At 56.3% G+C, this 26,603-nt stretch overlaps 9 protein-coding genes across 9 annotated transcripts; 6 read left to right on the forward strand and 3 right to left on the reverse strand.

The window, feature by feature from the left end:
- Positions 1 to 105: 105 nt before the first annotated feature.
- Positions 106 to 7,201, reverse strand: BO80DRAFT_359323 (type I polyketide synthase; the record flags this gene model as incomplete). The annotated part of the gene is made up of 3 exons (XM_025715924.1): positions 106 to 6,424; positions 6,482 to 6,818; positions 6,862 to 7,201. 3 exons carry the CDS (start codon positions 7,199 to 7,201, stop codon positions 106 to 108), a joined length of 6,996 nt encoding a protein of 2,331 aa, XP_025573601.1.
- Positions 7,202 to 8,291: 1,090 nt separating this feature from the next.
- Positions 8,292 to 9,671, forward strand: BO80DRAFT_446564 (uncharacterized protein; the record flags this gene model as incomplete). Its single annotated transcript, XM_025721563.1, has 1 exon — positions 8,292 to 9,671. One exon carries the CDS (start codon positions 8,292 to 8,294, stop codon positions 9,669 to 9,671), a length of 1,380 nt encoding a protein of 459 aa, XP_025573602.1.
- A 732-nt stretch (positions 9,672 to 10,403) lies between these two features.
- BO80DRAFT_322383 (uncharacterized protein) lies at positions 10,404 to 11,273 on the reverse strand (the record flags this gene model as incomplete). The annotated part of the gene is made up of 2 exons (XM_025715146.1): positions 10,404 to 11,054; positions 11,127 to 11,273. Coding segments are annotated over 2 exons (798 nt in total), but the record flags the coding sequence as incomplete, so codon positions are not given.
- A 434-nt stretch (positions 11,274 to 11,707) lies between these two features.
- On the forward strand, positions 11,708 to 13,326 carry BO80DRAFT_127454 (FAD-dependent oxidoreductase). The gene is made up of 3 exons (XM_025713547.1): positions 11,708 to 12,042; positions 12,086 to 12,725; positions 12,777 to 13,326. Exons 1-3 carry the CDS (start codon positions 11,756 to 11,758, stop codon positions 13,287 to 13,289), a joined length of 1,440 nt encoding a protein of 479 aa, XP_025573604.1. The 5' UTR covers positions 11,708 to 11,755; the 3' UTR covers positions 13,290 to 13,326.
- Positions 13,327 to 14,949: 1,623 nt separating this feature from the next.
- On the forward strand, positions 14,950 to 15,714 carry BO80DRAFT_494866 (uncharacterized protein; the record flags this gene model as incomplete). Its single annotated transcript, XM_025723908.1, has 2 exons — positions 14,950 to 15,037; positions 15,095 to 15,714. The coding sequence occupies 2 exons, from the start codon at positions 14,950 to 14,952 to the stop codon at positions 15,712 to 15,714; spliced, it is 708 nt and encodes a 235-aa protein (XP_025573605.1).
- Positions 15,715 to 15,825: 111 nt separating this feature from the next.
- Positions 15,826 to 19,671, reverse strand: BO80DRAFT_359408 (MFS transporter/fungal specific transcription factor domain-containing protein; the record flags this gene model as incomplete). Its single annotated transcript, XM_025715929.1, has 6 exons — positions 15,826 to 17,422; positions 17,925 to 17,946; positions 18,095 to 18,288; positions 18,341 to 18,472; positions 18,523 to 19,509; positions 19,559 to 19,671. The coding sequence occupies 6 exons, from the start codon at positions 19,669 to 19,671 to the stop codon at positions 15,826 to 15,828; spliced, it is 3,045 nt and encodes a 1,014-aa protein (XP_025573606.1).
- Positions 19,672 to 20,517: 846 nt separating this feature from the next.
- On the forward strand, positions 20,518 to 21,930 carry BO80DRAFT_446569 (putative MFS monocarboxylate transporter; the record flags this gene model as incomplete). The annotated part of the gene is made up of 2 exons (XM_025721564.1): positions 20,518 to 20,588; positions 20,631 to 21,930. 2 exons carry the CDS (start codon positions 20,518 to 20,520, stop codon positions 21,928 to 21,930), a joined length of 1,371 nt encoding a protein of 456 aa, XP_025573607.1.
- Positions 21,931 to 22,327: 397 nt separating this feature from the next.
- Positions 22,328 to 23,224, forward strand: BO80DRAFT_456602 (uncharacterized protein; the record flags this gene model as incomplete). Its single annotated transcript, XM_025722183.1, has 4 exons — positions 22,328 to 22,435; positions 22,519 to 23,010; positions 23,066 to 23,118; positions 23,164 to 23,224. 4 exons carry the CDS (start codon positions 22,328 to 22,330, stop codon positions 23,222 to 23,224), a joined length of 714 nt encoding a protein of 237 aa, XP_025573608.1.
- A 627-nt stretch (positions 23,225 to 23,851) lies between these two features.
- BO80DRAFT_410493 (glutamyl-tRNA(Gln) amidotransferase, subunit A) lies at positions 23,852 to 26,201 on the forward strand. Its single transcript, XM_025717923.1, has 2 exons — positions 23,852 to 25,549; positions 25,607 to 26,201. The coding sequence occupies exons 1-2, from the start codon at positions 24,142 to 24,144 to the stop codon at positions 26,104 to 26,106; spliced, it is 1,908 nt and encodes a 635-aa protein (XP_025573609.1). The 5' UTR covers positions 23,852 to 24,141; the 3' UTR covers positions 26,107 to 26,201.
- Positions 26,202 to 26,603: the final 402 nt, after the last annotated feature.

Here is a 26,603-nt window from a genome sequence, read left to right on the forward strand (position 1 = left end):
TACCCAAAGCCAACACACCTCCAATAATACACGACCAATCTTTCTACCACAATAAACCAATCTCCATCACCACACACCATACCCTAGCACTCCCCCCAACCCTAATCATAACGACTTGACAGCTTCCCCCCCCACCCACCCCGCCAACCCCACCACACTCGTCCCCGCATCCATCAACGTCAAAAACGGCACATCCACCCCAGTGACACTATACAGATACTGCCTCAACTCCGCCGCCAACATACTATCCATCCCAAAAGCCGATAACGACGAGTTCACGTTCAATTTCGCCAGGGGCAACAGTACCAAATTGGCTAGTTTCTGCGCAATTAGATCCTGTGCCGCGGAGGTGAGTTGCTCTTCGTCTTTGCTGCTTAGCGCGGTGGTCCACGCTGTGCTGGTATTGCTGCTGCTGCTACTGCGGCTGGAGGTACCGGCTTGTCGACGGAGGGTACTTGCCAAGATAGCGAAGCGGGCATCATCGAGAAAATGCCAGTAGCCTGAAAACCCCTGTTGATGTTGGCGGAGGAGCCCGGTGACTTCGAGACCGGTGAGGAGCAAGGAGTGCGTCATCGCATCTCTGGCGGGAATCGATGTCGGAGGCTGAGACAGCCCGTAGTCGAAGATCCGGAGGAGTTCGTCTTCCGTGATGGGCCGGAGACCCCGACGGAGAAGCAGATCCTCGATATGTGGGTTCTCATGGAGGTATCCCACCTCGGCAATCATCCCCAGCCCTAAGGAGATCGCCGGGCGGCCGAGACTGCGTCGGTAGCGCGCAAACACGTCGAGGAAGTTATTGGCGGCGCAGTAGTTGCTTTCGGTGGCGGTGCCCATTTTGCCGTTGATGGAGCTGGTGACGACGAAGAAGTCGAGGGCGTGCTCGCGGTTGTGCTGCGACAGGGCCTGGTGCAGGTTCCAGGTGCCGTGGACTTTGGCGTGGGTGCCTTCGACCCAGGCGTCGTGGGGCATGCCGGCGAAGAGGGCCTCGTGGAGACCCATGGCGGCTTGGACGACGCCGCCGAGGGGAGTCGAGGATGCGGTGACGGCGCGTTCGACGTCGGCGGGGTTGGTGACGTCGCCGGGGACGACAATGCAGTGGGCGCCGGCGTGTTCGAGGTCCTCGATGAGACGCTGGGCTGCGGGGCGTTGCAGGCCGGTGCGGCCGAGGAAGATGAACTGGCGCGCCCCTCGCTGGACCATCCATTTGGAGAGACTGCGGCCGAGACCCCCGAGACAGCCGACCATCAGGTAGCTCTTGTCGGGGTGGAGTCGGGTGGCGAAACGGGGAGGGACCATCGTGATCTGTTGATTAGGGTCCTCGAACGAGATGACCACCTTGCCCATGCGTGCGGTGTTGTTGAAGTAGTTGAAGGCAGCTTGTAGTTCCGATGCGGGGAACACCTTGAGAGGCTGCACGGGCTGAATGGCACCGCTGCGGATGAGGGCTACCACCCGCGTCAGAAGCTCGGCGAGGACTGGGGCCAGAGATGGCGATGTGACGAGCAGCGCCAGGTCGAACGCAGTGAATGTGGCGCCCCGGCCAAAGGGTTCCATGGGCAATCGGCCATGATCCCGAATGTCTCGCTTGCCCAGCTCCACAAAGCGTCCAAAATGACCGAGACACTCCCAACTCTCGAGCAGCAGCTCGCCAGCCAGCGAGTTAAGCACCACGTCCACGCCCCGACCATTCGTCAGCTCCCTAATCCGAGATGCAAAGCCCGTCTCGTGGGAATTGAGAATATGATCTGGCTGCAGTCCAAAGTGGTTGACGAGATATTGCTTCTTCTCCTCGGTGCCGACGGTGGCAAAGATCTCAGCTCCCTTCAGCTTGGCAACCTGGATCGCAGCAATGCCCAGCCCTCCGGCGGCCGAATGGATGAGCACGGACTCTCCTGCCTGGAGATGGGCACGATGCTCCAGCGCATACAGAGCGGTGGTATAAACCACTAGAATCGAGGCCATGCTGCGCAAATCCTCGCCCGGACGCAGCTTCACGCAGGCCCGCGCTGGAACGGTCTCATACGTGCTGAAATGACCCGGATAGAGCACTGCGACTTGATCTCCCACGGCGAGATGCTGCACGGCCGATCCCACCGAGACAATCTGTCCGGTCCACTCGCCGCTGCAGGTTGCCTCGGGGGTTTCCACTCGACCGGCTAGGGCATACACATCCTTGGCATTCAGACCGATGCACGACACCTTGACGACCACCTCGTCTGGTCGCACGGTCTGTTGGGGGGATGGCACAAATCGCACGCTGCTGAGCTGGCCGGGCTTCTCGACAGACAGTCGCACCTGTCCGGCATTGACCAGTGGCACTAAACGCGCAGTCCCCTGCTCCTGATCGCGAAAGTAGGTGTTCATACGCTCATCCGGCACGACGCGACTGATCAAGAGGCCAGCGCTACTCTGCAGGAATTCATGGTCCACGGTAGGATGATTGGCCTGTCGAACGACCTTGGCAACATGGCTGGAGATGGTCTCGGGGTTGGCATTGGGGTCCAGCTCGATGGAGAAGATCTTGGTCGATGGCTGCTCCACCATGATGGCTCGCGCGAGACCGGGGAAGAGGGATCGCGTGGGGTCAGAATCAGCAGTGGCACCGGACCCCGTTGCCCAGACCACCTGTGTTGCCTGCGTTAGGATGTGCTGGATGCCGGCGTAGTCTTCTGGCGATGGGTTGGCGAGGACGGCGTGTTTCAACTCCACGGTTGATACCACCAGCGTGTGATCATCAATTGGGGCGCTTGGAACTTGGGCTAATGTGTGCTGCTCGGTTGGCACCAACAATGTTGCGCTGAGATCATTTCGCAATTGCTCCTCCGCTGCATCCTGGCTGCGCACCACGTGGATGATCCGATCGATGCCGGCTCGGACCCCATTAGACACATAGACTGGTCGCAGGAGTTGCACTCCGGGGACCACACAGTCAGGAGTACGGATGCTGGTAAAGTGATCGCTTGGGATACTGTCGTTGCTGTTGAAGCCCACCAGGCGGGTATGACCATCCGTATATGCGACCAATTGGTCGAGCAACCACGCTTCCGGCGTGGCGAGGACAATCAGACCAAACTTGAGACCCGACGATGCAGCCACATAAGAAAGTGATCGGATCCCGAATTTCAGCCCCGAGACATGTACTTCCGCTACCTCCAGCTGTCCAGCCGAATCAAACCGGCCCAGATGCAGAGACCGGAAGCGCTGGTGGGTTGTCCGCGCCTCGAGCACCTCCAGCATCGCGAGGGCAGTCAAAGACACATCCGGTGAGATCACAAGAATATCGGCATCAGGATCCTTATGCACGGCCAGATCGATTGCGGACAGCAGGTTGGCATGCGACCCCAGACGGCCGAGCTCGGTGGTGGCGCGAACATGCTGAATCGCTGCCGCCAGCATCGTTCCATCGGAGATGAGGTCAAAGTCCGGCTTCCACACGACCCGAAACAGGGGATCGCGGACCTCGTCCGTCATCTGCTCGCTTCCGACGTAATTGGGGATATCGACCTCTTCGAAGTGCGCCACCGGCTGCTGCTGAGCATCCCATAAGGCCGCGTTCATTCGGTGGGTTGCGAAGCCAGTCACTGCAGATGTGCAGCGGATGATGCCCTGCTGCTGGGGCTGGCTGGGCTGGCATAGACGGATGTACCCGAGCCGGGTTGGCACTTTGGCCACCATCGACTGGAGATGCCCCCCTGTGGAGGCGACCAGGCCGGCTTGAAGAAGATTGTCCAGCAGGGCAGGGTGCAGAAGATACCGGGGTGCAGACTGAACCCCTTCAAATTTGGGGTTGAGCGTGTCGATCCGGGCTTCGCAGTACAATGTCCCCTTGGGATTCGGAGTCAGAACCTCCTGCATGTGCTGGAAAGTGGGCCCATATCCCAGACCTGCCTTAGCGATGCCCTCATACCACAGTCGCTTGGAGTGCGCTTCGACGCGGCAGTTGGCGGAGGGCAAACGGGCATCATCAATGCCCCCGCTGGGCTCCAATCGGACCGTGCCTCGAGCTCGGATGGTCGGGGTATCGTCGATGATGGACGCGATTTGAAAGTCCCACCAATCACGCGAGGAAGAGACCGTGGAGAGAGCATGAGGCCGAAGCTCCGTGTACAGCTCGATTGGAGTCAGCTCGGCCAGGGGCAGGGCACTCGGCAACTCGACATGGCGCAGGGCCACGGTTTGTTCTGCCAAGCTGACATTTGGGGATATCGCAACCTGCAGAAGAGCCTCCACAGCCATCGCTAAATAGCCTGCCGCTGGAAACACGGGGGTGTTGCTTAACTGATGATCACGCAGCCAGGGCACATTGTCCAGTCGGAGGAGGTTTCTCCATCCAAAGGTGAGGTGATTGCCCCCGACGACTGGGCTTCCCAACAGTTCGTGACGCTTGTGTTTGCGGTGGCGGCCTTCGCGGCTGATGCGCGACTCATTCCATAGCAGCTCCTCGTAGTGCCAGGGATAGGACGGGAGATCGCAAAGCACCTTAGGTGCACCATGGGCGCTGGGATAGAAAGTGCTTTGGACTTTGGCAAAGTTTACGGCATATCCCTGCACGAACAGGTCGCCCACGAAGCCGAGCACCGAGACCAAGGAGTCCTGATTGCGCTGGAGGGTGGCTAGATAGGGTGTGGACTTGCCCAACGTCTGCGCGATTGGCATCTTCAACACGGCATGTGGCCCCAGCTCCACAAACGCACAGTCTCCCTTCCATAAGCTCGTCACACCATGCAGGCCATGAGCGAATAGGACTGGAGACTCGAGATTTTGACGCCAGTAGGTGATAGTACGGACGTCTCGCTCGTGGACCTCGCGGTCGAGGACGGTGGAAAACATCCGCGCACTGGTGTTCGCTTGCGCATCAACGAAGGTGTCCGCTTCCTGCAGCAACTTCTCGTATTCGGCGCCCACGACTCCCATTTGATACGAGTGATACGCCTTTCCATCGGTCTTCAGCTTCCGCACAAAGACGCCCGCTGATTGTAGGGCCGCCACGAGCCCATCGATGCCAGCCAGGTCACCACTCACGGTCACGCTCTGGGGTGAGTTGAGGCAGGCCACCTGCACTGTAGACCCCTCTGGAACGGCCCGGTGAATCCAGTCGCGCGCTGCATCCGGGCCAAGACCGACCGCGGCCATGGCTCCTTCCGGGGCGTAGTGGGAAACAGCATAGCCGCGGTAATACGCCACGAGGATGGCTTCCCGGAGGGTAAGAAGCCCAGCGGCATACGCAGCACCTATCTCGCCAGAAGAGTGGCCGACCACACCTTGCGGCTCGATCGAGAGGGACCGCAGGAGCTTAACCAGGCCAACCTGGACCGCGGTCGTGATGGGCTGAGCAAAGGCTGCTTGATTGATGGGGCACGCCTCGGAGTCATCTTGCAGAATGCCCATGATGCTCCACGAAGGGGCATAGGGAGCCAGGCGCAGGACGTCGTCGAGCTGGTGAATTGTATTGGCAAATGTTGGGATCTGGAGGAGCTCACGGCCCATCCCTTTCCATTGCGCTCCTTGGCCGGTAAAGGCGAAGACCACGTTCTTGTTCAACCAGCTGGCATCCCCATTGACTGGAGCCTGCCTGAGGTTTTGCACGTCCAGATCTGTCGCTAGGGTGTCTGACCGCGCAAGGACATACCCTCTTTGGGCCAGATGCGAACGACGTTGGCCAAGGGTATAAGCAAGGTCCGGTAGGGCAGCAGCCGGGAGGTCTCTCTTCGACAGCTGCTGAACGCGCCTCTCCAATGAAGGTACCTTGTTGGCCGAGAATGGCAGCAAGTATCGAAGCGTGGGATCCGATGTCTCGTTGATGACCAAACTATCTGCATCCGAGGAAGCACCCTGGCCCGCCTCTTCCAAAATTCCATGGGCATTGGCGCCGCCGTAACCAAACGAGTTGATGCTGATGCGGCGAGCCAACCCCGGGGCTGGTTCCGGGAATGGAGTTAGATCAGTGACAATCTGCATGCCCCAGTCATCCAGACGCAACTTGGGATTTTGTCGCGTGATGCCAATGGTGGGTGGCAGCTGCGCCCGTTCCAGGGCCAGAGTAGCCTTGATGATGCTGGTGATGCCACTGGACGCTTCTCCATGCCCTAGGTTCGGCTTGCAGCCACCCACCAAGATATGTTGCTGCCGCTCCTCGCGACGAAACACCCGGGAGACAGCCTCAGCTTCCATCGGGTCTCCCACGCTGGTGCCGGTGCCGTGCATCTCCACGTAAGCTGTGTCGGCGGGTTTCAAACCCGTCCGACGGTACGCCTTCTGGCTAACGGCCTCTTGGCCATCAATGCTGGGCTGGGTGATGCCGGGGGTACGACCATTGCTATTGGTCGCGGTCCCACGGATGATCGAGCGGATGGGATCGCCATCACGAATGGCATCGCTCAATCTCTTGACATAGAGTGCGTTGACGCCATCAGCTCGTCCGTACCTGTTGGCAGGTTAGCTAACCATTTCACCTCCCTAGGTGTCTAAGGGCAGAACTTACCCGTCTGCCGCGGCGTCAAAGGTATGACAAATGGACGATGGGGAAAGCACTCCCGCCTGGGACATGGCGACTAAAACATCCGGGGATTGGATGAGGTTGACCCCGGCCACGACGGCCGAATCACACTCTCCATTCTGCAACGCCGAGCAGGCCAGATGCAAGGCGTACAGAGACGATGAACAGGCGGTGTCAACGACACAACTAGGGCCTTTGAGGTTGAAGACATGACTGATGCGGTTGGCTAGAATCGTCGACCCCATCCCCGCTTGAGTATACCGGGTCACGCTCTCGGGATCCTTGGTCTGCAGAGCGATGAAGTCGGCGGCGAAGTAGGCCACTGCAACTGTCAGCTCGTCCCCCAAAGAAAGAGACAGGCATACCATAGCATCCCACGTTGGCTCCGGAGACCTGCTCCAGAGGTACGCCCGCGTTTTCCAACGTTTCATAGACTACCTCGAGCAGTTTCCGCTGCTGGGGGTCCATATCGGTGGCTTCCCGATTGTTGATGCCAAAGAACTGGTTGTCGAACTGGCGGATATCCTCTTGCAGGAAGTATCCGCCATTCCCTCGGACGACGGCCGGCTCGTCCGGTGCGCCGTGGTAGCTATCAACATTGAATCGCGACGAGGGCACTGTCCCTGCTGCTGTGCGCCCTTGGGCTAGAAAGTCCCATAGCTGCGAGGGACCTGAAATATCGCCAGGAAGGCGACATCCTGGCATCAATCATCAATGGCAGCCTAGCGAGACAGGAAGGAAACTGACCCATTCCGATAATGGCAAGGGGAGTCTGCTTGGGCTGGGCTGGCCCGGCGGTCGTCAATGGGAGCTGCATACTGGTAGTCGAGAAGCGCCTGATGTGGAGTGAGTGGAGTAGGGAGCGTTTCAACAAACGAGGAATGAGATGCAGCTGAGAGATTGTAGTGCTGGGATGTGTTCTGTGATTCTACCTTTCGTCCCCCATCCGATTATCGGTCTATATATGGGATATCCTCCCTATCACATATCACCGCAGGGCAAACAGCTGAGCCTGCGGTCATTATCTTGGACTTTCACCAGCCAATCAACGCCACAATTAATGCAACAACCAACACTGGTGGTCGCGACGGCGGCCGGGATGTTCGTGTTCATCGCGCCGCTGATGTGATTCCGAAGACGTGACATCTGAACGCGCAAGATAGCCAGCCTGGTGAACGACTGGCAGCAGTGGGGGCCAAATAAGAGACAGCCTCGCGCTACCAACAGTAGAAATGAGGGGAAGGAGAATGAGGGGAGAGGGAGAGAAGGAGTCGACCAGGGATCGATAGACTGGACGGAAGGAGTCGGGGGGCCGACGGCCGGCAGTTCGGATCATCCTTCAAGGTTCCCCTCCAAGGCTGAGGTGAGAGCTGTGCCGGAGATAACAGAGCTGAACCTACAGCATCGTTGCGGCGCTTCACAAGCATGTGCCTGTTTAGCCCCCCCACAGGTGATGAATACGACGCATGCAACCAACCAAGGTAGGGCACGACAGGCACGACAGGCGCAGCAGGCACAGCCGCTGTCAGCAATGCATCGGGCCAGACTCCCATCCTGGTCTGCGCGAATAAAACCGGTGCCTCGACAGGGATCGGGACAACGAGAACAAAGAAACACGGAAGAACCATGCATTCCCTCGACCTGGCAGTCTCCTGGTGGGGGCTGAATGTCTCCTCATTTTATACGACATGAGTAGACGCTCATGCCTCCTGACTCCTCATTCCTCTTTCTCATCACAATATTATTACCTATCACACCTGTTCATCTCTCTCAGCCTTCACCTGAATCACTCATCATGTCTTGGTCCCAAGTCTCCGATCGTCGTTGGGAGCGTCCCACCAATGGCATCGAGGGCTACTTCACCGTGGCCGGCGCCTTCTCAGCCTCGTTGATGGAGGGCCGCCATCACTACACCATCTTCTCGCGCGTGTCGGTGGACCTGCCGTTCTCCTCGCGCGCCGAAGCCACCGAAGCCCTGCGCCTGGCCTGGCAGCAGCTGCGCTACGAGCAACCCATGATTGCCACCACCATCGAGGGCCTGACTAAGGTCTACGAGATACCGGATGAAGCGGCTCTGACCCGATGGTTGGAGACCACCTGCATCGTCTCCCCGGCCGCCGACGCCGAGGCTCTGACGCGCATCATGACGCCTGTCCAGCAGGCCACGCTCTACTACCTGCCGGAAGCCTCGGAACTGGTCTTCCGCTCCCACCATGCCCTGATTGACGGGGTAGGCACGTTGATGCTCTGGCACCGCTTCCTGTCCATCCTCGCCGATCCCCCTGCCGGTGGCCCTCCTGCTTTTGGCGACGAGCCGGCCCGCCTGGCCCCGTCCCTGGAGACCATCCTCCAGCACCCGGTGCCTCCCAAGCCCGAGCTGGCGGCTCAAGGCGCCAAATTGGTCCAGGAGTGCGTCCAGGCCATGCCCGGCGTTGGACCCGTCAATCGGGTGGGCACTGTGGCCGCAGGGCCCATTCAGAACCGTGAATGGGTGTTTCCTGAGCGGACCAGCGCCGCATTAGTGCAGGCATGCAAGGCCCAGGGGTTCAGTGTCTCCGCGGCGGTCCAAGCGGCATACATTCGCACGATTGTCGCTCACGCGGACCCCGCCGCCCGGGCTGCAAGCACCCACCCCAACCGGTACGTGACGGTCAACTCGGTCAATCTCCGCCCGAAACTGCCGGCCCCCTACAACACCAGCCAGTATGCAGCATCGCTGTACTACACCCCTTGGGGATATGTCATCGAGGACATCCCAGACTCGTTCATCGAGACCGCCCGCATCGTCGACCACCATTACAAAACGCTGTTCGATCCCGCCGTGAACCCCGACCACCTGGAGATCAGCGGCTCGTTGACCCAGGCGCTGCGGGATATCGTGCAGACGCCCGAGTTTCTCACGCAGCCGGTGTCCCGCGATGCCTTGTTCAGTAGCTTGGGAATTATGGAGCGCTACGTGCAGCGGTCGTACGGCACTGAGGGACGGAAGATTGTCGTCCAGGACGTAAAGATGGGCGTGGACGTCATTCTGGGGATTAGTATGTTGTTCTTGTATACCTTCCGCGATACGCTGCGGCTGTGCTACAGTTTCAACGAGGCGTACGAGGACCCGGAGATTATCCAGAGTCATTTGGAGGAGGTGCAGAAGGTGTTGGTGGAGGAGTTATTGGGTTGATGCCCCCGCATGGTAGTGAAACAACGATGGGTGAAGGGGGGGTTAGCTAGTCACCAATCAAGCCTTTCCCCTCACGTTCTAGACCCGCTCATAAGGACACAAAGCTATAATTAAGGCGCCCGATCACACCACTCGAACCGCCTTATCACACCACATGGTGACACTAACCCCAGACCCCTGCTGCCCCCCTCCGGGAAGTGACGGAACGCTGCCAACCAATCCTACTACAGAGAACACGAGCCACACGGGACGCCAACTGGCGTGTGTTAACACCGGAGCCACTCAATGCCGATCAAACCCTGCTTCTCTACCAGGCAACCAAATTGCTTAACATGCATGCCGCCAACCAATAACTCCATTCACCTAATCCAGCATTCCCACCACGGCACCCCTTTTCGTAAACCACAAAGAAAAAAAAAGAAAAAAGTAAAAGAAAACAACACGGCACATCCCCAGCATCTACTTCCTCACCACCTGAATATCCGTCTTGACACGAATATCCCCCAACGCAATATCCATCTCACTCAGACGATCCTGCATCCCGGGCCCCGACGCTATAGCCTCTAAATCCCCACCCCCAGTCACCAACTTATCAATACTATCGTGCTCACGATGCAGCCCACTACCGATGGGGCGATGGCCGCGACTTTTCCCCGGCACGGACGCATACCCACTACTACTATTCGCGGTGGCTTTCTTACTCCCTTGATGTCGATGTCGATGCCAGAGATACTTCACTAGCGCGGTCGCGTTGGGCGTACTCACCGAGAGGATCGAGATCGAGGCCTCCAAGGCAGCCCAGTACATATACACGGGCATTTCCCACGTTTCATCACTCGTCAGACGCGGGACGATCTGCACGGTGGCGACGAGACGACCAATGGAGAGGACGATGACGGAGTAGGCGAGGAAGAAAGCCACGAGGAGGTAGATCCGGCGCCGACGACTGACCTGGAGGCCCCAGATCCGCGGGATGGGGACAACGAGGATCCAGATATCGATGACGCAGGAGAGGGCCGCGGTGGCGAGGAACCAGCGGTAAGTGTTGACGCAGGTCCCGGGGAGGGAGGTGTCCCAGGCGCGGGGGATAGGGTGGCATTGGAAGATGGTGACGAGGTAGGCGGAGAGGAGCCAGCCGGCGATGATGAGGCCGAGGGCCCAGAGTTGGATGCGCAGGGAGCGGTCATTGGTGCGGAAGACCCGGGCGTAGAAGAAGATGGCGGATAGCTTCGGGAGGCAGATGGAGCTGTCGAAGAACATGGTCGCGACGTAGAAGTAGCGGCCCCCGGTGAGGAGGAGGTTGGGGTCCGTGGCCAGCACGAGGTCCATGTGCAGTCCGAGACCGATATGTTTCCAGGCTAGGAGTAGGCCGAACATGATAATCTCCGTGGGCTGCATGGAGGAATATGGTTAGCGTCTGCTTTCTGCAGGGGGAGGGGGGGGTGGGGGCGACACGGAACAGACCAGAGAGAGAATGGCGAAGAAATCATCCCACCACCAGCGCTGGTGAGTGACGAGCTTCGACACGATGCGGATGGCAGTCATCAACGTCGTCAGGACCAGCAGCACGATCAGCAGGATGGCCATGCCGGTGCCGCGGTCGGGAGTCCCGGCCGGAACGTCTAAACCCATGGCCAATCAAGACCCAGTCTGGACGAAAAGATAGGGAGAAGAAGAAGTGTGTCCGTGGGTTTCTTCACGGACGACAAGCAGAGCGGGACGGCAGAAATAGGATGACAGCCGGTTATCACGGCGTCTGCAGGTGTCAGCCTGATGGCTGGCAAAACGGCCCCCAAACGGGATGATATTGGCAGGTTGCATGCATCAGGATCAGCTAGCCCCCATGTCTGTTGCTCCTCCAATCCACGAGGCCCCCACTTGCCCACGGACGCACATGGAACGTTTGGCCCCATGGCGATGCAGTCAGCTTAGCAGAGAAAGTACTCCGTAGATGGATTCGGATATACTCACGGAACATATCTGACAGATTAGCCAAGAGCATCATGTCGGAATCAAGTAGATGGTATTCATAACCCCAATGCCCGTCATCAATCATAGTGACAGCAGAGTACTGGTAATTTCTCATGGCACTACGAGTAATCATTGTTGGGGGCTCCATCGCGGGCCTAACCCTAGCACACAGCCTACGGGCGTGTCACATCGACTACCTCGTGCTCGAGGCGAAGGCAGACATTGCACCAGCCGTCGGCGCATCGATCGGCATCTTACCTAATGGCGCCCGCATCCTGGACCAACTGGGGATCTGGCCGGCCATTGGCCAGCACATTGCCCCCCTGCATCAGTCGTTCGTTTGGTCCAGTGCTGGGAGACTAATAGTCCGAAGTGACCATCCGCGGCTGATTCATGAGCGGTGAGTGCTTCGCCATCACAGGAGACGATGCTGACGCCAATAGACATGCATATCCGTTTGCCTTTCTGGACCGCCGGATTCTGCTGAAGATACTGTATGAGCAGTTGGGGTTGCAGCAGGAGAGGGTGCATCTCAATAAGAGGGTGGTCAGGGTTGGACATGTAGCCGACGGGGTGGTCGCTCACTGCGAGGATGGCTCTGTCTTTGCGGGGGACCTCGTGGTCGGCGCAGATGGCGTCCGGAGCACTGTCCTGCAGGAGATGCGCCGTCAGAATGCCAAGTCTATTCTTGATGTCGGACACCGCGGTTCTGCCATGCAATCCGAGTACTCGTGTCTGTTTGGTATCTCCAACCCGGTCCCGGGCTTACACGCCGGAGACGGGCACTTTACCTACGCAAAAGGCTACTCTACCCTGACCGTGGTCGGCAAAGACGATCGCGTCTTCTGGTTTCTATTCACGAAGATGAGCCAAAGCTATGATGCTGACCATATTCCCCGCTTCACGGAGGAAGACCTACAGAGGCATGTTGCCCGCTATGGACACGTGCCTATCAGTGACACCGTTCCCCTATCTGCAGTCTCCGAGCGCATCCAGGCAGGAAGTCTACATGCTCTCGAAGAAGCCTTCGCACCCGTATGGACCGTCGATCGTATCGCATGCGTTGGGGATGCAATTCACAAGGCGAGCCTTTATCTCCCCATCCTCAACCTCTGCTAATACGTCCATGCATAGATGACACCAAACATCGGCCAAGGCGGAAACTCCGCCATCGAAACCGTCGCAGCCCTAGCGAACCATCTAGCCAGCCTCCGCCGAAAAACTCCCGACCGTGCCCCCTCCCTCACCGAGCTCAAAACATGTCTCCAAACCTGGCAAACCGAGCGACACGATCGGGCTCACAAAGTCTGGAGCGCCGCCAACGCAGCAACCCGCATGGAAGCGGGCGATACCCTGTACCATCGAATCATAGGGCAATACATGCTCCCCTATCTGGGCTCTTACTTGACAGATGGCATGTCAGAGTTGATCAAAGGGGCGGAGAAGTTGGACTTTTTGCCGGTGCCGGCGAGGTCGCTTGCGGGATCGATTCCGTATACTTCTGAGGGAGCGACTAGTGAGATGGAAGTGGGGATGGGTAGGGCTTGGTTTCGTTGGATGTGGGTCGCGGTGCTGGTGGGGGCCGTTTGGCGATTGTGTGTGGTATGTCTAGTTGGGGCAGATGTCTTGCAATGCGGTATCTTTTGAATGTTAAATGCTTTTTGTTCTGAATTTTTATGTTATTATTTGAGGTTGAAGACAATGTTCATTGTTGCACCTGTTCATGTTTTGACCATGAAGTTCATGTCAGCCATTTGTATGAGAAATATATATTGTGTTGAAAGATGTCTTTTGAATTGACGACCCGGCCTATTGCACTTGTATTCAATCAATCGACCTGTCAACACTCATCTTCCTTCTCGAGGACGGAATAAAACGTCTAAGATGATCAAGATTCAGTTATATAGCGACTTAGAATGACACTTCAAGCATATAAATTTTCATACGTCGTAAGGTACTTTGTGATAAACGTACCGTTACCCCTCTCCCCATTTCACTACCCATGCACCTAACTTACACTGAATCCAAATTTGAAGCCCGTGGTGAAATGTGTACTTGTCAAAAATCACGCTCATAATACCGGATAGGCTAAACATCGCAGAAAGGGCACCAAATAACGCCACGACGATCCAAATGACCTAGAAACAAGTTATGTATCTAGCATATCACAACAAGGCATTATTCCCTTCATGTTTTGTGGGGAATCGTCGGGATAAAGGCTCTTCTGCAACATAAACAGTGGACCCTGTTTGGCAAGTTCTTGGCAATGCGGCTGAGGATATACACAGCCATAACCCACTCTACTCCATACTCTGGTACCATGCACGTAGGGCTATGTCTGCTGGACCAGTGGCTCTTCATGCAGACCATGCTCGGACTGGCCGTATTAGTCGGAGATCCGGGATTCGGAAAAGGATAGGGCAGTAGTGTACGAGTAGTCGAGTACAGCTCACATTTAATACGTCCTTTAAGTACAGTCTAGCATAGGTAATTGCCAGACGTAGTAGTGTGTAGGATACATTCCATGTCTGCGTCGTTCACATAAGATTGGATTTATCAGAATCTGAAAGTTATCGGCTTCTGGGTTGGACTAGGCCTTAATTGGGGGGAACTTGCGAGAAGCTCGGAGGCTCCACTGGACCCTGTCGGATTTAGTATTCTCGTGGTCGGTGTACAGCTAGGATGTTTGATCCGATGGCCGATGGTGCAGATGACAATCCCCACAATTTCCCATGGGGAAGATGGCCCGATTGTTATGGGGTGGTGCATAAACTGTACAGGATACACGTGATCTGAGGATGGATGTAGACGATAAGAGGAAGATGTGTCTCGGGGTTCTTTTATCAATGAATCCCCAATGCTCTTTTCCGTTGATAAGCTATGGTCGAACGTTTAGGCTATATAAAAATTCCAAGAGGATGATGTTCACCGAAGTTCATTGTTCCAGTCGGGAGAGTGTAGTTCTTTAAAGTGGGATGATCAAAGCTGACGACTGGTGTGGGCTTGTGGGGAAGGAATGCGGGGATGCAATCCTTTATCCTCCGTTCTCCGTGGGCCTCTTAGTCTCCGGACCCCAGACTGCGGGTACCACTTCATGCACTTGCATCAGAACGTCTTTCTTGTCTTTTGTGAAGGATGGTCGTGACGTGACCATTATAGTCTGTAGAGATATCCAAGCAATGGGCTATGCTAACAAGTAAAAGATAAATACCGGCCATGTCCAGCACATAGCCTGGAAGTGCACACCACTCAGCTCACGCTATCTCTAATTCACCTTACTTCCTAGCTTTCCCCAATTACATACACCATGCTCCTACACACCTCCATCCTAGTCACACTTTCCACAGCCCTTGTTCGACAAACCTACGCTCTACCAGCCACCGTCGACTACAACAGTACCTTCCCCCCCTTCACCCTTCCCTCCCCATGCACTACCCCCCTAACACCTCCAGACCTCCCCACCACCAGCACGATCCTCAACCTCCCCATCCCCGCCCGCAACACAACCTACACCGTCCAACCCAACGACACAATCCACAGCATCGCCGCCCACTTCTCCATCGGCGCATGTGACCTCGCCCGCCTCAACGTCCTCGCGGACCCCAACTACCTCTACGCCTCCGAACCCCTCCGGATCCCGCTCCACCCACTCCTCCCATCCGACACAACCTGCTTCACCCCCAACAATACCCTCACCACTTCAACCTGCATCCCCGGCGGCCCCCACGTCTACACCATCATGCCAGGCGACACGATCCAAAAAATCGCGAACGAGCGCTTCAACATCACCACGGACTCGATCCTCCACCAGGTCGCGCAGACGGGATACATCGCTGCCTTGAATCCAGGGATCTATGATGTATTAGAGGCGGGAGAGACGGTCAAGATCCCCGTGTGTGAAGATACGGTGTGCAAGATGACGGATTTTACCATTACGTATGGCACGGTGCAGGATTTTGCGGGACAGTATGGGGTCACGGTGGGGCAGATTCTGGCGTTGAATTTGGGGTATAATCATACGGAGGAGGAGGCGCCGTTGGGGGTGTTGTTTGATTGTGGGGTTGTGGGGTGATGCTGGGGCCGCGGAAGAGGGGGGGGAGGGTTAATGGGTGTGGAGATAAAGTATTGGTTCGGTTGAGAAGTCATCTATTAGCTACGTGAAGTCTGGAAGGTATCTATCTATTCATTGACTCGCATCCGGCGTCCGTGGTATATAACTCCTCGGGGGTGTAATCAGATCCACCGGCTCCATCGGTTGCAGCGATTGCATCGGTTCCGGGGTCTGGAAATCAGGAGAGAACCGCACCATGTCTGGGTCAAAGTATTGTTCTAGGTCGAAACCCTGTAAGGTGGGCACATCGGCCACCACTCCCTTGATCCAGGTCACCTCGTCGAGGCCGGATGGTGGCTCCGGGTCTGGTACCGTGAAGGACCTGACGATTCCATTCAACAGTCGGCTGTCTTCTTTTCTCCGTGCTTCGTACAAGGTGATGAGAAGGTACGCGGTCGTAAATGCCTCGCGCATCCGCTCGGTGTTGTAGGTCGTGGCGACGAGTTTCAGCGTCTGCATGGCGTCGGGCAAGACCGCCAAGGAAGCACTGGTATCCATTTCGAGCAGGATACTGATCATCTGGAACGGGACGTTGGCCACATGCTGCCATGGAGACTCCTCCGTCACCAGTTGACGTACGGCAGACAGACTCCGTCGGAGGAGGTCCATGACTCGATTCATCGTGGTGGGCGTGGTGGTGAGGTTGGTCAATCGCAGGCGTCGGAGGAGACAGAGCGTCAGATTGCACTGGGCGAGCAGAGATGGCGGGAGAGTATGAGTGCGATCCAACGTCTCGAGTAAGAAATGTTCGATTTCCTGGTCGTGGCGTTGATTCTCCGGCCCGAGACTCTCGGTCACGGGCAACAGACCGAGAAGTTCGACCGTGGCATCACCGGGTGTGGGCGTCGGCAGTCCGATGGCATCATGGTTCAATGGAACCCTCGACAGCCCGAGATCGTAGGAGATCCATATGTTCAGGTGTTCCGCCACGCCGATCAGCCGTCGGCGGATATCCAAGTCGGGTTCATCATTCGACCAGACCTGGTGCAGCTTGGAGGCTTCGATCAAATGCATCAAGGTCGAGCTGGCGGCCCAGGCCGGGTAGGGCGCGGCCGTCATGCGCAGATACACCACCCGGAGCGTCCAAACCGTGAGTAGATCCAAGGACGGAGCAGCGGTGCCCAGGTGAGTGTCGGAGATGCGGCGAACCAATTCCGCCAGACTGCTTTCGACTCCATCCACGGCGGTCCCCGAGAAGAGGGCTCCCAGGGCGGCGACGCCCGCCAGCACCCCGTCATACGTATTCTCCGTCGCGGTCGGTTGCCAGCGAGCATCCAGACGACGATAGAACTGCGCGGCATCGATAAAGCCATAACAGGGATGAATCTTCTCGAAGTAGCGACGTCCCAGGGTCTGCAGTGTTGTCGCCGAGATAACCTCGTCAAGAGTCTGGCGGAAGGTTTCTCGAACAGGGGATTTGCGTTTCCCGACATTCCACCCGAACAGGTTCATCTTCGGCGCATTGTACGGGTCGATCTTGAGGGCGATTTTTCGCACAAAGGCAGCGGCGGAATTGGCCTCGAGGGCTTCCGTGCGGTGGCTCCCGCGCCCCCCTCGTCCATGGTCGCTGGGACTGTTGTCGGGGATGATGATCGGGTTGGATTGGGATCGGTCGGGGGTGGACGGTCGGGGCCTCACGGGGCGGGAATAGTGACAGTCGTAGCCCCAGCTGGTGCAGGTCGAGCAGGGCGACTGCCCGTCACATTTCCTCTTGCGGTCCCGACACGGTCCGCAGGCCAGTCGGGTGCGCTTGCGCTTCAACGATGCTTCCTCGCTCGCCATGATGGTGGATGAATGGATTCCGTGGGTAAATGTGAGAGTGAAAGGGAAGAGGGAGGAAGAGGTAATGAGACGGTCGGTCGGCCGACGTCGGCCAGCCACGGCGGGCCGACCCGGTCTTTTTATCACACCTTCTTATACGTGGTTTGGGGGATGCAGGAGACTACGGAGTAGCTGGGTTGATTCCTAGCCGGCTCTATTCTTATGATGCTTCTAGTGATACATCCGAGACTACGGAGGAAAAAGAGTTGACACAAGTGCGGACTGCGGAGTATGGAATCCTTGGGGGGTTAGCCAGGCGGAGATCTCGGTAGCGGCGGGTACACCGCGGCCAGCGTCGGGCTAGTAGAGATGCGGCATTGGATCTAACAGGAAGGAGCTACATAGGCCACAGGCAGCTCTGCTTTAGGGTTCCTCGTAGTGGCCTCTCACAGACACGCCAATAATTCTTTGACAGTTCTGAGACAGTTCTAATTAAATGAAAGGTCAAATTAGGGTATGGTGAGAACTTCACAATTCTCAACTGTCGCAGCTCTCGAGCTTGAACTGGGAGGGGGACTACCGCGTTGCCCTCGCAACCGCGGGCCATACATCCGGAACAACAAAGGAATGGGGATCATCACCGCAGCTAAGCATCCCAGCAACGTCCCCGCCCACTGCACCCCCAGGTTGGTAAACATTTGCTTTGCAAACAGCGGGAATCCGGCCGCCACACTCGATCGCAGGATGATGTTTGCGGCGACGGTTGATGCCGCCCTGTGATGTCAGCACAATGCAACTGCAACGAACGGCGCCATGGAACACCTACAGGGGCAAAAACGAGTCAACCAGGTAGTTGAAGCATGGCAGAAAAATACACAAAATGCCAAACCCGATCAGAACTCCTGCAGCAGTCGGCGCGAGCCAGTGGATCGTGGCCGTGAATCCGGTCCAGCTAAACCTGACAGCCGTCAGTACCAGTGGGGCATGGGCCTGGTCGGGTCGACTCACCAAAAGATGCCGGCCGTAAACACGGGCGCCCCAACCATCGCAGGCGCCAGACGCCATTCCGGGATGGGGATGTTCTCGTTATCCACTAGTTTCTTCACATACACCGAATGCTGCGAGAGGATGAATCCACATGCCAGCACCTGGCCAATGATCAAACCGATGAAGGTGAGGCCGCCAACTCCCGGGCTCATGCCGTAGACAGTCTCAAACACATACGGGTAGGCTTCCAGCAGGGCATACACCAGTCCGTAGATAAAGGACATATAGACCGAAATTACCAAAATGATAGGCTCGGTGATCAGCATCCGCAGCGGACGGGTAAAGTTCTTCTGGATCAGCTCTTGCAGGTCCACTTCGACCTCTTCCTGTCTGGCGTGGATGCCCCAGTTGGAGGTCTGTCGTCGGAGGGCTGCCGCCTTGGAAATGAGCAGACACGGAGCATATGTCTCCTTCAAGAAAAGCACAAATATCGCACCGCATGCAAAACCCATGAACGCCGGGATATACAGGGTCCATCGCCAGCCAAGGGAGCTGGAAGCTAGAAAGCCTCCGACAAACGGGGCGCTGAATGGACCCACGAAGACAGTAAGCGAGTAGACAGCAATAGCAGCACCCCGATGCATGTGGTTGTAGATATCCGAGAGGACGGCAGGAACCACGGAGAGCTGGCTGGCTCCAAACATCCCCGCAAAGAAGCGACAGATAATAACCGTCTGGATATCCTTTCCCACCGCCGAGGCGATGCTGAACACGCCCACCCCGAGAATGCCCACAGTCAAGGGCCATCGTCGGCCAATCAGTTCCGAGGCAGGTGCCCATACCAACGGGCCTGATGCAAATCCCAAGACGTAGAGTGTTGTACCAAGCATACCCACCTCCGAGCTCACCCCAAATGCCTTCGCTGCGCCGTCAGCCCCTGGAGCAAAGACTGCGCTGGCGAACGACGCGGTGAGGGTACCAAAGCACACTGTCACGGATATGTATAGCCTGCGAAAAGAGAGGTAAGTAGGGATCTAATAACATGGGACCAGCGTACTTGACAAAGAGCGCCCAATTGAATGGATGTTCTGGATCGTCCGGGCCGTCAAATGCGACGACATAGTCCTCTCGGTCCGGAAGAGGCGGAGGGAGGACCTTTCCTTGCCCCATAGATATAGGCCTCGCTGGGTCTTTTTCAACATCGACCTAAAGGATCTGTTAGTAGGGGTTGGTGGTTATCAAGACAGAAGTGTACCTGAATCTGGGAACCCTCACTGCTGGTCTCACTGCTCGGGGGGTAATTCATTTTGAATGATGATCCGCCACGCTCATGAGGCTTGAATATTATCGCTGCCGTTGATGAATTATCTTTACCAGGGAGGACCATCGTATCTGCACCGCATGATTTAAATATGTGATCGAATCCCTCCATGGGTGTTGCGGGTATTGCGGGCCAGAACCAAGATGGTTTGCAGACGGGAAGCCCTGCCGTTCCGCAATACCCACGGTCCCACCTGCACTCGAAACTGCTGCAGAATTCACTACTGGCATTGCCAAGCTCCACGGTAAGTCTACTGGCACGAGCGAACACCTAAGGGGTCTCTCATTCACATGCCACCTGTCGCCTAGATTCGCCCTTCGGCCGTATGGAAGGCTCTTGATTTTCCGTCCGTCCATGCAGATGTTCTCTACAGTGTGTTGTCAAAGACAGTCCCTATTTTAGGCACCATATCCAAAGGCAGTGACAGATCTGTCAACTGATGAGTGCCAGTACACCAGTCGGTCTCCGAAGTGACCCGCCGGCTGCAACCGAGGTCCAACGTCCAATTGATGCCACGCCCAGGCGGCGACTGGCGCGATGAGTCAGATCGGCCACATCCATCGCGACTTGTCCCGAAACCTTAATCAGCTGTCTTTTTATACCGATAGCCAGATTTCATTGAGTTTGTGGAGGTTGTCTTCCTCATGAACAGTCATCATTGCCAGCACCTTTTGGGCGACGAGATCAACCCCATCATGCCTCGCCTGGAGCCTATTTCTATTGCTCCCAGTCCAGCTGAGGATCGTTCGGCCCACGATGCAAAATGGTATGTCTAATCCAATGGTGTTGGGTGACTCTGACCTCTCAGGACATCCACCATCATTGTCGTCGCTTCCTTTGTCATCATCTTCACTTGCTGTGGCCTCAACTTTGCCTGGGGTGTGTACCAGGCCTTGTATGAGAGTCTGTCAAGGAAGCCCGGAACCCCCTTCACGGGGGCGACCCCTGCCGAGATCGATCTGATCGGTACCATTTCCGTGTCCCTCATGACAATCGGCGCTCCTTTTGCTGTCGCCTGGGCCAAGCGCTTCTCTCCTCGCATGGTCTCCTTTGCCGGCGGCTTCATCTTCGGCGTCTCCCTCGTGCTTGCTAGCTTTGGCACCCAGTTGTGGCATTTCGAACTGGCGCAAGGGCTGCTGACCGGGGTAGGTACTTGCTTATGCTACATGGTACCCGTGACCATTGCCCCAACCTGGTTTACCCACCACCGCGGACTTGCTATGGGCATCATCTTATCGGGAACCGGCGTAGGCGGACTGGTCTGGGCGCCAGCTCTGACGGCCTGCGTGAAAGCCCTGGGCTATCGCAACACTCTGCGTCTGACCGGGGCTCTCTCCGTTGCCCTCATCTCCATCGCCAGCGGCGCGATGGCCTGGGAGCCCGCCAGCCGAGCACAAATCGAACTGGAACACTCCACCAGAACCAGTCGTGCCGACGGAATCCTTAAAGTGCCTCTAGTGGACTGGCGGGTTGCCCGGACACGTCGGTTCATGGCCCAAGCCCTAAGCGCTATCTTCCAGGCGGCCGCCTATTACACCCCGGTGTTTTTCTTTGCCTCGTACGCGCAGACCCTGGGATACAGCACCACCGCTAGCTCCAACTTCATCGCTCTCAGTAATGCCTGTAATGCCGTGGGCAAGATCATCATCGGCCATCTGGCCGATCGCCTGGGACGACTCAACGCACTCTTCCTCACCACTGGTTTGAGTGCGGTCGCGACCACTGCATTTTGGCTACCATCGACATTATCCGGCGCAACGACACAGTCGCAGGGGCTGTTCATCACCTTTACCATCTTGTACGGGACCTTCGCGAGCGCATATGTCTCGCTCTTCCCGGCGAGTCTCGTGGAGCTCTTTGGCGTGCAGAACTTTGCCTCCGTCAATGGTGCCTTGTACATGGTGCGCGGGATGGCCACGATGATCGGCACCCCGGTCGGAGGAGTGCTGGTTCGCAGCGCGTCGAATGCTCTGGGCCCTGGAGCGTATGAGAAGATGTCGGTGCTGGTCAGTGTGCTTCTCTTTGCGGCCACGGCGGGAGTCATCTGGGTTCGACTGGAGGCGATGATCGGGCCGGATGGACATGCTATTTGGAAATGGCGACAGTAGCCGCCCACAGTGGCATGAGAACGAGGCATACTGAACTGGAAGTCTGTGCCTCTTCAGGTCTGCAGCTTTGCTTTTTGCACCGGCATGTACACCTTGTTGTAGTCGTTGATCTAGTCATTCCACTGTATACCTAATACGGTAATCATCCGCATCACGGTTGATCTATCTTAGTGGCTGTATACGATCATACCAAACGATACCGGAAAAGGAAGAGGTGCGGAGCGGCCGCCAGGCGCCGAGCCGAGCAACTGACGCCTGAGGCATGAATAATGCTGGTTGAACATCCGGACCACAGTAACATGACGATTGCCGCGCAAGGGGTCTACCATCGACCATCTGCTCACTTCCCCCTAGCACCTCGAGATTCGTGGCACCATTCTCAAAGCTTGTCGCCATCATGAATATCGCACTCTCCGAGGTGATCTTTGTTGACCAGCTCAAGAGATCACCCGTATCTTGCGTCTTTCGCACCATCTGGCGTGGCAAAGATTGTGTCTTGAAAGTAGTAGGTAATCTTCAAGGATTGGGCGCGTGAGTATCGTGAAGCAACAACATACCACTAACTACCTTTAGTACCATTCACCTGAGCCCTTGCTTAGGGAACGTCGGCCTCGCGCTCGAAAGCGGGAAATAGATCCGTTCAAGTGTGAAAGCGCTGCTTTCATCCGACTCCAGGAACACGGCTTATGCGACCGAGGATATGTTCCGGAGTTTTATGGCCTGGTAGAGCAGATCAAACCGGCCGATTATCTCCCCCATCTCAAGGACTTCCTACAGGATACCATATATCCAAACGCTGTCCTGATGGAGTATATACCTGACATTCAGCCCATCGATCTATCGACTTTCTCAGAGCAACGGATCCACCAACTGCACCAAATCCTGCGAGAAATACATTCCACTGGAGTCCATCACGGAGACCCATATCCTCGGAATATGATGGTGCAGACTACCTCAGACCGAGTGTCGTGGATTGATTTCGACCGTGCGCAGACGTTCACTCCTCAATCTGTCCAACCATATCAGCTAGACTGGTTGGACCATGAAAAAAAGATGATGGAGTACTTTGTTGAAGCTTTGGTGGGTTCTCGTGATTTCTTCAAGTTTTCTGCAGTAACTGATACCAGTCGTACAGATGGCAGATGCCAAAATCGGGAGGATTGATGCTACGTGGATTTGCTATTATGAGTATGTTGCTCATGGGTTGATGGTATACAGGCTAACCTTCAACAGTAGCCTCAAACCGCCGCGAGAGCAACAGGTCGAGGCAGGTCTGGGCGAGACCCTAAAGTGAGGAACCGCGCGGGTAGAACTGGAGGCTTTCAGTGGCCACCTAAAACTGCTACGGCAAAGTAGTTCGGCCAGCCTTAAAGGGTGATTGATAAGGGGAGTAGAAACAGACCAAAACAAGCACCGTCTCGCAGGCTCCTGCTCGGATCAACCTTAATCCGATAACTGTTGGTAAATACAGCTGCCAGCAGGGCTGCTATCATTTCATCTCTAGCTAGGCAATGGACGATTTGAGTAGCCAGGTGGTGCATTCATGGATGTCGATTCTTCATGGCCGGCAGTAGCTGCATCTGATACTTTGATGTTATCCGCTATAACGATCTGTGATATTATGAGATCAATGTATTTCTTTATGCCTACTTCTATCCTCTTCATTTCCACTTTTCTTCGTTTTTTTTTTTTTTTTTGTCCATCCTTTCTCACTTCCTCTTATTCCTCTCTTACACACCTCCATCCGCGAGTGGGGCATATCTGTAGCCGATGATAAGGATGGAGTCATTTGGAGACAGAAAGCCTGTGTACCGGTGTGACCCCGGCTTCTGAAAGCTCAGCCACGTGGAATCAGCATAGCTGACATTCTGGAAGGTCCAAACGATCCGAGGTCCCGCTGAGGAGCGCCGACATCGCTCGGGGTTGGTCTTATCAGTTATCAGCCGAGCAGCTACTCCAACTGATAACGATAACAGCGCCAATGTGCCAAGATCAGGCGTCAACGAACGACTCGGAGGACCTTCCGTGCACGCCAGGATTGATATCTCGTGCCTATACATTGGTGGAGAGCGGTGGAAGACTCAAGATAATCGGAGACGGCCGACATGTTTCATCCCAGATGATAAGTCACATCTGGATCCGACTATATATTCTCCCATGGCAATCTCTAGGCATGATTCTGACTGACCTGTGGCATCCTCAACTCTCACCATGGTGCGCATTTCCCAATTTGCCCTCTCAGCCTTCGGGCTGGTCGGGTCAGCGGCCGCACAGCTGGTATCCACGGGCATGTCTGTCACCCTCGACAACACCAACTACTTCATCTCGCCATACCCGTCCGGCAATGTGACCGTGTCACCAGCCTTCCTCTCTGGCATTCCCAGCGCCAACGGCTTCTACCCAGTAACTGTCGTCCAAGAAGCAGCCGAGGCGTCAACTTTGTCTTCTCTGTTCTCCACATGGATAACCAGGGATGATGTCTTTACTGACGCCTTTTTGGGCGCCGTTTTCGTTCGCGGTTACAAGCCCGACAATGTCACCATAACTACGTTCAACGCTTCCCGTCCCAGCGTCCTCGCTCCCCTAGAGTCCAGGATCGTCCCATCCGGCCCATACTTCCTCGAGCAGGCCACCGGAAATCTCTATCCGGTATACCGTCTTTACAGCGATTTTGCCGGATCCTTTACGCAGTCGCTACTGCAGAAGCCAGACGGTACTTTTCAGCCTTTGTCCGCGCAGGTGGCTGGTCTGGTGGCCGCAACGGTTGGCGTGCCCTCTCGGATCTACTACACCCCCAGTGCCGAGAAGCCGCTGGCTGGAGTCCGCGTGGGTGTCAAGGACATTTACAGCCTGGCTGGTGTCCGGCAGAGCAATGGCAACCGTGCATGGTACAACCTCTACGAAGAGAGCAATGCCACGGGCACCGCAGTCTCCCGCCTGATCGATGCAGGCGCCATCATTGTCGGGCTGCAGAAGCCCTCGCAGTTTGCCAACGGAGAGACGGCCACTGCCGACTGGGTTGACCTCCACTCGCCTTTCAACCCGCGTGGAGATGGCTACCAAGACCCCTCGTCTTCCTCCTCTGGCGCGGGAGCATCCATTGGCTCCTACGAGTGGTTGGATCTGGCACTGGGCAGTGACACGGGTGGCTCCATCCGCAATCCCGCAGAAGTCCAAGGCGTCTACGGCTCTCGTCCCTCGCACGGCCTCGTTGAACTCGACCACGTCATGTCCATGTCTCCTGTGCTGGACACAGCGGGTGTGCTGACCAGGGATCCGTATCTGTGGGACCGCGCCAACCAGGCGCTCTACAGCACCAACTACACCTCGTTCAGTGAAAAGACGGTCAAGTACCCCAGCAAGCTGTATACCATTGATTTTCCGACCACCAATGATTCTGCAGCGGATGCACTGCTGGCCAAGTTCCAAAAGCGCTTGGCGATTTTCCTCAACACAACGGCCACACCGCTGGATCTGCCTGCGGACTGGGCCTCCAACCCCCCGGCTGATGCTCCCAGTGATGTGTCTCTCGAAACGTTACTTAACCTGACCTATCCGATGTTGATCACCAAGCAGCAGATTCCTCTTGTCAGAGATCCTTTTTATGCTGATTATGCTGGTACGCCCGTCCCCCGAAGTTCTGTTTCTCTTCATATTGTTGACTGATGACTGATAGCCAAGCATGACGGACGAGTCCCCTTTGTCGACCCTGTGCCTCTATCCCGCTGGGACTGGTCGATGGGGTACCCCGACTCGGCCCTCGACGAGGCCATCTATAACAAGACGCTTTTCATGGACTGGATTGCTGAGAACTACCTCACGCCTATTTCCGATCCTGACCAGTGCTCCTCGTCACTGATTGTGTACGTGGGCACCGACGGCTCGCAGACGCCGCGTAATGTCTATCGCTCTCTCCCAGGTGCACCCTCGGGGTACAGCCGCTTCCTGATCTCCAACATGGCGAGTGTGCCTGACTATGTCATTCCCATTGGAGAGGTCGAAGCCTTTAGCACAATCACGCAGCATAAGGAGAAATTCCCCGTGGCCATTGATGTTCTGGCCGCCAAGGGCTGCGACGGATTGCTGGTCAGACTGGCCCAAGACTTGTTGGAGGCTGGCATCATCACTGCGCCTTTGGCCGGAGGCACCCTGACTGGTGGCTCAGTTCTGTTCTGATGAGGTGCTTTGAGGATCTGCCGGATACTTCTTTGGACAGGGTCCAACTCCGGGCTTGAGATGAGTGATGGTTGACGATTTGGGATGCCTGTATGGTAAATAGACACTTTGTATAGAATCTGAACATGAATAGACTCCGCCATAACTTATCGCATGTGTGCACACGTACCATGTAGACAACTCGGGGAGGGATGCGGAGAAAAGAGACGGTGAGTCAGACCGACGCGGATCCTGGCGGATACAGCCGACAAACGCTTATCATGCAGCGCGCTAGACACGCCAGGATTGAGCCAGTGACGCGACTGGTGCCTGGTATGATGCCTCGTTTTCCTTCCTTTTTCTTTCCCCTTCCCTCGATCCAGCTGCATCAACCCCAGATGTTTTCTCTTTTGCTGTGCCGCCCTTCTTGGTGTAGCATATGCCTCCACCCAGACTGTCCTGCAGGCTGATAGCTCAGACGACTTTCGCGTGGTCCGCAGCCAACATTCCCCCCGATT

This window comes from Aspergillus ibericus (genome assembly GCF_003184845.1).
Source record: "Aspergillus ibericus CBS 121593 unplaced genomic scaffold BO80scaffold_29, whole genome shotgun sequence".
NCBI lineage: Eukaryota > Fungi > Ascomycota > Eurotiomycetes > Eurotiales > Aspergillaceae > Aspergillus > Aspergillus ibericus.

What these genes read in the sequence shown, in the direction of transcription:
- BO80DRAFT_127454 (XM_025713547.1), top strand. Translation starts at nt 11,756, where the DNA reads ATGGCACTACGAGTAATCATTGTTGGGGGCTCCATCGCGGGCCTAACC. An exon ending in CCGCGGCTGATTCATGAGCG is followed by an intron (nt 12,043 to 12,085) that starts GTGAGTGCTTCG and finishes TGACGCCAATAG; the next exon opens with ACATGCATATCCGTTTGCCT. An exon ending in TTGGGGATGCAATTCACAAG is followed by an intron (nt 12,726 to 12,776) that starts GCGAGCCTTTAT and finishes GTCCATGCATAG; the next exon opens with ATGACACCAAACATCGGCCA.
- BO80DRAFT_410493 (XM_025717923.1), top strand. Translation starts at nt 24,142, where the DNA reads ATGGTGCGCATTTCCCAATTTGCCCTCTCAGCCTTCGGGCTGGTCGGG. An exon ending in TTTTTATGCTGATTATGCTG is followed by an intron (nt 25,550 to 25,606) that starts GTACGCCCGTCC and finishes GATGACTGATAG; the next exon opens with CCAAGCATGACGGACGAGTC.